Below are 9,562 nucleotides of genomic sequence, written 5' to 3' on the forward strand. Positions count from 1 at the left end.
TGCGACGCAGAGATCGGATTTATAGCCACGACTATAGCCTGCCATCCACAAAGAGTCCAAGACTCCACGTCTGTGATAATTATGAAGAAATAAAGACTTACAATCCCTGGACTTTGATAAAGGTCAGCAGGAAATCAGGTGTCTGGACAGACCGGCAGTCCGGTCTGCTGCTGCTCTTCACTCTCCTCATTAAAAAACGAAATGACGGATTTCATCCCTCAAACGCTGCGGACCCAGAGGCTGTGAGAACAAGAGGACACCATCGGTAGCTCCAACCTAGACCAGCAGAGCCAGGTGGCCTACTATTCCCTTGGAGAAGGAAGCTACACCCTGCGTCCAGTCCCCCGTCCCTCCGCCGAGGTCTTGTCCGAGTTGTGTTAACTCATGGCAGGCTGACTGCTGAGTGAGGAGCGCCCTTCACCCGACCGGGGGAGAGGCTGCAGCAGCTTCATTCGCCTTTACGGTCCGCACCACCACAAGCCATATATCAGCCCTATAAAACCAAAGCAGCCGCCCTGATGTAGGATTTTATTATGGTATTAAAAGGACCCCAAAAAAAGTGGTTGAAGTAGTTTGCGCTGTAAAGACAAGGGGCATAACCACGCAGGGCCCGATTTAATGGCCGTCGTTAACAAAAATGACTGTTAATCTGCCAATAAAACAGTGTCAGACGGCTTTGCAGCTCACAGAAAACCTTCCACGTATAATCAGAAAGTGGGTAAATAATTAACCACGCATAGGTGTGAATTTTACTATCTATCTTGTCTTGGATAGAACATATCTGGGCTGTTGACTCGACTCAAGTGCAGGACTGTCGGCGCTTACTAATGGGGTTTTAAATGCAAACTCCCTGAGGTTGAGATTGATTTAAGTGATTGCTTGCGCACAATTCAGCAAAAGCGGATGCGCTCCCGGTAATACATTGGCTTGCGATTCACACGGAAATGTACGCGCATCTATTTTGATAAGGTAAAATATAAATGAATAAACAAACACATGGAAATAATTGCGTCAATTATTTGTCAGCTATTGTCTGTGCTCTGCATTTCATGGACACTGTCGAGACGAAGCATAATTTAACAGTTGGATATTATTCTGGGTTGACAGCCGCCATAGATACGCAGACTAGATATACGGACGGACTGTTCATTTTGCATATTGCATATAAACAAGGCAATTTATGTAGGAGTGCAATCTATTAGAGAGAGAGAGAGAGAGAGAGAGAGAGACGGAGAGAGAGAGAGAGAGAGAGAGAGAGAAAGGGAGAGAGACAGAGGCCCGCGTGCAGCATTGATTTACGCTCCATTGACGCTTTATCAAGCTCGAAGAAAAAGTCCGGCCAATCAGTTTGCGCCTCGTGCACAGACCCGACAATCCCCCGCGCACAGTGCGAGGCTGTAGGCTGTAGCACTTTGTTTCGCTATAGTGAGCAAGTTGTTTGGAAGGAAGGGGACTAGTGGAGGAGCGCGCGCGCGAGAGAGAGAGAGAGAGAGAGAGAGCGAGAGACACAGAGAGAGAGAGACAGAGGAAGGGAGGGGGCGAGCTTGCAAAGGACAGAAGAGAGAAAGAAAGAGAGAGAGGGAAAGAGAAACATCTCGTAATGTCTCTCTTCTTATTCTCCATTTAGTGAACTCGCGGCGTTTCGCAGATAATGTCCGAGAATGTCCATTTCTGGGACTTTGAGCAACTATTACGTGGACTCCATCATAAGTCACGAGAGCGATGAACTCTCAACCCCGGCTCGCTTTCCCAGCGTCCAGTATTCCAGCTCGAGCTCCGCCGCAGCCGCAGGCGGAAGGCAGCCCGGCGGAACGGAGCATCCCGTTCCTGACTCGTACCCATCATGCAGCTTCCAACCGAAGCCTCCAGTCTTCTCGTCGTCCTGGAGCCCGTTCAGTCCACACCATGGTGCCAGTGGCCTCCCTACTGTCTACCACCCTTACATCCCAGCCCAGCACGTGCCCGCCGCGGACACACGGTACCTACGCTCATGGCTGGACTGCGCGCCGCGCGGCTCCGAATCTGTCCTGGGGCAGGGCCAGACGGGGCAAGTCAAGCTGGAGCCTCAGCTCGGCCATCTCGGCGTCGAGATCCCACCCAAAATCGGCGGTCAGCACCAGCACGAGACCACCACGTACATTTTGGAGTCGACGTCCACGGCGGCGCGCGAGCTAAGCCACCATCAGGCCGCCATCCCGAGAGCAGGGTTTGAAGAAAATAAGGACATTTGTGAAGTGAGTGAGGACAAAGACGGCCTGGATCAAAGTAAGTTGTTAAAGCAGGAAATAGCGCGTGGGAGAGAGAGAGAGAGGGGGGGGAGAGAGGGAGAGAGAGAGAGATTGTAAATGTTTTTAATGCCGCCATAAAACAAGAACAAAGAGCCGGAGAGCCAAAGTGCCTCCACCTTCTGCTCTCTAAATTTACTGTGATATTTACCCAGGATCATCACTGAGTCGGCTCTTACAGAAACGGATTACTCGGTATAAGCAAATAATTAACTGTATCCTGTGACGTTACCTTACACCAACGTCTTTCTACTTTTCTAATGTGGCGCATACTTCAAATAAACCATAAAACGGCTTTACAATAGGATCAACACCTAACACTGTCTTGACAAAAAGTCTACATACATGTTCAAAAGTGCTTTTGCATTATATTTCTCTGTATTGAAGTGATGCTGTTATTGCATCCATATGACAGCTTGACAATAACTTATGTACTCAGGATGGTTAGATGATTTTCTGACTTAACACACATGCTGCGTTGACATGCATGTGCTCAAAAGAATTCACGTTTTTTTTTTTATTACGCATGGTTGTTTTTGCAAAGAATAACAAGGCCCGTCTATAACCTATAGATTCACCAAATTCTAGCAACACTAAAGGAAGATTATTTAAGCAGTGGCAGACGCTCTAAATGAGATGTTGACCAAAAATCTGAATCTGTTATGATTCACTATGATTAACTTTGTTCTATTCTGCTATTTTTCTTCCTTATATGTATTAATCTAATAGTAATGACTGATTTTACGACACAACTACATTGTTTTAACGTTAGTAATTGCTCAGGGCATGCGCACTGCTATCCTGTTTGAAAAGGGCCAAGGGCCAAATGGTCGGTGCTTTGGGTTTGTCTTTTTATTTTATTTGACTTTATTTTATTTTTTTTTACTGCAGGTGGATTTGTGGTCATTGGGCTCTCTTAGTCTCTTTGTGTCTTTCTTTCACATAGGGGCGCGCACATGTGCTTGTGTCTGTGCTCCATTGAGTTTTAAAGCTCCTCATGTCAGGCAGTGTGTTACAAGCCGGGCTGATCGGCCAGACCAAATTGTATAAAAAAATCCCTCTAAAGCAAACAAGTTAAGACTTGTATAAAGCTGTAGGCCTCCTGGTCCTACTGCTCATGAAGAGCTCGTACACGCACTGACCGAGAGTCAGTGGACCTACCGATCTCCGGCATGGAGACACCGGACAGGCTAGATTACCTTTAAGGTAACCATTAGGCTGTAAGTGACGCTGCAGCTCCAATACTTCTGGGAGACACCCAGACATGGTTTATTGCTTTGCTTTGCCATTCATTCTGCAATCAATTGCTTTCCATCATTTTCCATTGAGACACATGCGTAGGGGAGGGGCGCTCGGCTTATTGCCATATTTATGTTCCAGGATTTCTTTGTAAAGACACTTTTCTTAAGGTGCCAACATAGCCTAATAATAAGGATATTGCATCTTCTTTTCACTCTCACCCATTCAATTGCATCTCTCTGTCCTGCAGTTGAAGCTATCTAATGCATGCCAGCTATATACAAGGCCTGTCTTCTTCTAAGCATCATAAAAAAATCATAAAAGGAGTCAGGCCCTCCATCATTGACACGAGCCAAAGAGCAGGCGATTAGTTCTAAATAGAACGGAGGCCTCATAACTCAGCATCGGGGACTCACTCCGCCGTACGGAACTCACGGCCGCTCACACCTGAAGGGGATCTCTGGTCTCTCCCAGCATGCATCTATACAATTACGTAACTCCCACTTAACTTCTGATGGTCTTCCAATCTCTAGCTGAGGGTGGAAAATGGGTGGATGAAAAAATAATTAAACTTCCCTGCTTTGACAAGTCATACAATTATCGCCTTAACAATACTCTTTTGCGAATTTGTATCTGGAAAAGTTTGGCATTTCTTGTTTTTATAAGTGTTGTTATTTTCACAATGAAAACTCAAACTTTGGATCCACTGCTGAAGAAATGCATTGCGACATTTGAAGTTCATACATCGCTTATAAAAAAGCATGCCGATCATTTATTTGTGTAAATTCAGGCCATAGACTATTTCAGTCAAACATTTCGCACTATTTGTTAAGGGTAGGCTGCCGGTCATACAGTCGCATGTGTGTGGCTGTTTTATTCATCTGCTCACTCTGTAATAATAATAATATTTTACCTGTCATGAAATCGCAATCATCTTGAAATAAAGCTGGATGGTTTGGCAAGAAGCACAGCTTTCTTCTGTTTTTCTATCATCACTCGCACTAACAACAACATTTAATACATCATGTGTTGGCGTGGTTCCCTAGCTCCTTGACTTATTTTGGGTGGGACAGACAAACGCTTCCTGCATGGAATTTTTTTTTCTTCTTAATTTCATATATATTTCTTAACCGAGACTGATGTGATGTGAACGGGCTCTAATCCCGCCGGATAAATCTAGTTTCTGCCAGAGGAGTCTGATCCCTGCGTCTGAGCGCGTGGCCGTTTGATATGTGCAATGTGTGTGAGTGTGTGTTTGTGTGTGTGTGTGTGTGTGTGTGTGCGTGCGTGCGTGCGTGTGTGTGTGTGTGTGTCTGTGTGTGACCGTGTGCATGAGCGAGAAGAATGGAGGCCTCCGCAATGGCCTTTTCAGAGGAAGAAATACAAATCACAAATGGGCTACCACACACACACACACACAAAGCTCCCTTATTACAGCATCTGAGCATGCTATCCAGCAGAGGGGAGCTGGAAGGAGCCCAGCAGCCTCCAGTCTGAATTATTAGACTTTCCACCAGTGACACTGTGCGTCCCAGTCTGGCTTGGTGGGAGTGGAGTCTTGTCTGTAATGGGTTCTAGTGTTCAAACAACATCTGAGAGTCTCCTCAGTTAGAGAAAGTTTCTCTCTGAACTGTTTCAGAGCCAGCAGATTTTTCTTGTGGTTTGTTTTGTGATGTGCAGTGTGTCAGTGTGGCAGGTAGTGGGCGCTGCATGGAGCAGCAAGTGAAGGCTGTTTCTATTGTCCACATGGCAGCCATTTTAAACACTATAGGTAAAAAAAAAAGATGATTTTTCTATGCAGGCTAAGCACTACTTTAACCCAAATTGGCTTCACTGATAAACGTAATGGTTACTTATTTAGCAAGCAAGCTTGGATTTAAAAGGCACGTTGGTTAGTGCATCCTCAGATTAGTAAATTGCTGTTATAAAAAGATTCTTTCCACTTCTCTCCTGTGTTAGTATGAATTACTGACCTTTAAGGAAATTAAGTTGGAAATATCAACACATTGTGCTGATTCAAATTGGCTGTGTTGGGATACATTACTTTGTGTTGCAATGGCTGAATGGTACCAGTTTTTCTACGGAAAGATAGATCTTTTGATATTACAAGTACAGCAATATTTCATCCTGACACATCCACAACTGTGTAGCAATATAATGTTATGGAGTGATAGTTAAAGTGGCCTCACAGCTGTCTGTTTACCTTGTCCTGGGTTAAAGGGATAATTTGACACTTTGCGTGGTTCACTTTCTTGCTAAAAGTTATTGGAGAAGATTTTACAGTAACTATGAAGCTAACTAGCACAAGCAGCCTGTTAGCTTAGCTAAGACTGATGACAGGAAACAGCTAGCCTGGCCGTCCAAAATGGTCAAAATCCACCTAAACCTCTAATGATCACCAATTTTCTCATATACTTACAATAACGTGAGAGTAAAACAAAACGTGGTAGCTAACGCTTATGAAAATGTTTTTCCAAAAAAACGATTCCGGTATGCCAGCAGGAACTTTTGTTTTCATTAGACTAAAGTACGTTAGTCTACTCATCTTTACTTTCAGACAAGCATGTGATAATAAGTTATTGCAATGTCAGCCATGTGTCTAATACCTGTAATGATTAATACAAGGCAATATGAATACAGATTGAGAACAGTAACAGAACAGAACTAGTTATCAGGGATGGGACAACACATCAAATCAAATCAGCCATATATCGTTGTCCTATGTGAAATATGATAATCAATACGCTTGTGCCAAATATCAATATTTTACAGAATAAGGTGCTCTTAATAGATTTACTTGCTCCCAGCGTCGCCATGTACCACATGGATGAGGCAAACTTGAACATAAGTTAACTAGCCCAGGGCTCTAACGCTAACTTTTTGAAGTGGTGGCCAAAATCTACAATACCGTTGCCGTGTTTTAAACTGCCTATATTTGGAGCAATTCATTTCCTATGCAACTATACCTCACAATTTAATAATGACACAATGAGAGAATGGCTTGCACTATAATTTCCCATCCCTCTCAAGTAAGGGTGCAACAGATCACAAAACTCACAGTTTGAATCAAGGTTTTGAGTCAAGGATCGGATCAATTTTCAGATCAGCAAATAAAAGGGGGGAATTTAAATGGCCATTAAGAATTTAATAACAATAACCTTTAACTAGTGCTTTGAAACGATTAAAATATTTTATCGCGATTAATTGCATTAATGTCATAGTTAACTCACAATTAAATTCAATTAATCTCACATTTTTATCTATTCTAAATGTCCCTTGAATTTCTGTTTGTCCCATTATTCTTTCTCATTTTAATGCTCTTAACAACACAGAAAAGTGGATCGGCTCGCTTTGTGCCAATGTTTTTTTTATTGAAAAAAATATTGGCACATAGCCTACTGTAGTGGTCAATTTCACACTAACATTCTCACTTGGAGGAAATAATCTCTCACACAGTGTAACACTGTCCATCAATAAAAGGGTGAAATGTCATTGGACCCATTTGGCAACTTTTTAAAAAGTAATCTTTCCAGTCAGAATCTTATAGGCGTCCATTTAATCATCTCATCATCTCAACATTACTACTCTTTGGCTGGCTTGCAAGCCCAAACGGTGTATGTGCGGCATCCCTGTGGTTTGGTTTCCGGTCTAGCTAGATCCGGTGTGGTGTTGTAGTTTTTCTAACATTAGTTGTTGCAACAGCATGTGGAAAAAAACTACAAAGTTTGCTGGGGCAAAAAGAACTTCACAACGTTAAAATGGGTTTGCGTTAACGCCGTTAATAACGCGTTTAACTGACAGCACTACATTTAACAATAATTCCTTCTTTCACCAGTAAGGTGCTGTTTAAACAACAAAAAACAGATGAGAAAAAGGTTGAATGCACCACGATGTTTACCAGTTTTAAAGCAACACTAGAAAACTTTTCCCGCTTTCTTCCCCCTACAGGTTGGAACCAGATCTGCCAAACTTGCATAGTGCGGTTATAGCCGACAGAGAGCCGCAAAGCCTATTAAGAGTTGATTACCCAATGAAACGATTTTGGAAACATTATTTTAAGTTACAAAAATGTCTCTAGTGTTGCATTAAGTAAACGCAACATTGATTCACGTCTGTGTTTTTTTTTTCTGACAACAGCAATGACCAAGTGCTAGTTTGCTAGTTAGTGTCTTTTAGCTCATAGCTTTAGTGAGTCCACGCCACTCTCCTCCACGGTGAAAGACAGTCACTCTTACACACTGTTTACCTGTCAGCATTTGGCATGTGGGTAATCCAGTACTGTTGGTGTCATTAGTGTTGACATGCAGCAATGCTTCTGCTGCTTCTAATGTCTGTTTTGGAGCGTCAGAGGGCAGCGCTGACATTCAGCATTTAGTGGCACCATTACAAGGCACCAAGGTAGGTTTTTATTTGTTTTTATATATTAAAGAAAGGTGGTTGCCAAAGGGGTTGCCAATTGATTCAATCTGGTTGCCAAGGGTAACCGGATAATCCTTACTGTCAAGCCCTGTAGCGGAAGAGGAAAAGGTTTTCATAGGGTGGACAGCAGTTTGAGGACAGATTCACCAGCCCCTTTTAAATCAAATGTCTGGACCCATTTGCTCTGTCCTTGTGCCTTTTTAATTTACAGACTGAAAAAAACTTGCTGCAGACTTGTGCTTTTTTCCAACAGTTTGGACTTGCAGTGAATAAAGAGAGAAAACCTCTCTTTTTTTTCTCTCTTTATTCACTGCAAGTTAAGTACCTTTCATGTTATATTCATAGTTAGACCAACACCCTAATGCATAACTATGGGATTGTCTAGCAATATATTGCTTATTGCAGAACTGATGTATCGTGATTTTATCGATATTGTGGACCATGTATTGTGTATCATATCGTGACGAACCCTATGATTCACCCTACTAGTTATTGACATGGGATGAAAAGACATTAACGCCTGTTTGGAAAATGTGAGTTGTATCATTGTTGATGGGTCCTGTTAGCACATGCTCACAGTCATATTTTGTACTCTGTGTCCACTACATGTGTTCACATAAGTTGGTGTTTCAGAAGTTCTTAAGGCAAATGAGCTGGTACCCTGTATGTGTTCCCAAAAAGGGAAAAAAATCCTAACAGAAAACTGCTTTTATCCCCAGAAAAACTGTAATTCTTCAAACGTTTTAAATTGGTGAGGATACTGTGAAGGCTGAATTTGATGATCACCAATTTTATATAATGAAATTGTTAACCTGGACTCTTTGAATGCAGTTGTATCTGTACCAGTTGTAGTGTCATCTTGGCACATAACAGCAGGACAAATGTAGGCAGAGTTTCCCTCCCCAGGTATTTAAAATGGCCTCTGTATGAAAAACATCACCTTTCAAAACATCACATCCAAAGCCGACATCCAGCTACAGATTCTCTTTGTGTTCCTGGTGCTGGGCGGCCATCCAGTATAAACTACAAGATTACACTTCAGTCTTTGTGCTGCTGCTGCTGCTGCTGCTGCTGCTGCTGCCGGGCAGTGCAAGAAAGTTATTACCCCCGAAGTTTATTAACTTATAACCCGGGTGAACAACCCCATTAATTGGCGGGTTGCTGTTGGTGGCTGGGTGAGATGGGGTGGAAGGGTGGGGGAATAAAATACGACTCCTGGAAATGTAATAACGTGCCTTTGGGATATATGAGAGGTCAATTTCTGGAACTATTAGGGTGAAATTGCTAAGGGAGGGAGAAAGAGAGGGAGAAAGAGACAGAATGTGATATTAGTCTTCTAGCTGTTTCGGTCACAGTTTCTATGCAAGCAGCATTCATCATGGTGGACACACACACACACACACACACACACACACAAGTACACACACACACACATAAATACACATAGGCAAAGACACATATTGGCCTACAATTGAACACATCGTGCCGCAGGGCCTTAGCTTTACGGGATTATCAATTTTTGGTCCATCTAACCAATGCCACTCATTGTTTCTGCAGATGTAGCCTAACAAAAAAAATTCAAGTTAGAACTGTAAAAGCTATACACACATATCCCCCCC

The 9,562-nt window shown here is 42.8% G+C and overlaps 1 protein-coding gene across 1 annotated transcript in view; it reads left to right on the forward strand.

Moving 5' to 3' along the window:
• Window positions 1-1,248: 1,248 nt before the first annotated feature.
• Window positions 1,249-9,562, forward strand: part of hoxb9a (homeobox B9a) — a 12,735-nt gene continuing 4,421 nt past the window's right edge. The window contains exon 1 of the mRNA XM_032537300.1: window positions 1,249-2,265. Within this exon, the coding sequence (XP_032393191.1) occupies window positions 1,662-2,265 (604 nt within the window). The 5' untranslated portion in view covers window positions 1,249-1,661. The remainder of the gene's footprint in view (window positions 2,266-9,562) is intronic.

This window comes from Etheostoma spectabile, chromosome 15 (assembly GCF_008692095.1).
Source record: "Etheostoma spectabile isolate EspeVRDwgs_2016 chromosome 15, UIUC_Espe_1.0, whole genome shotgun sequence".
Lineage (NCBI taxonomy): Eukaryota > Metazoa > Chordata > Actinopteri > Perciformes > Percidae > Etheostoma > Etheostoma spectabile.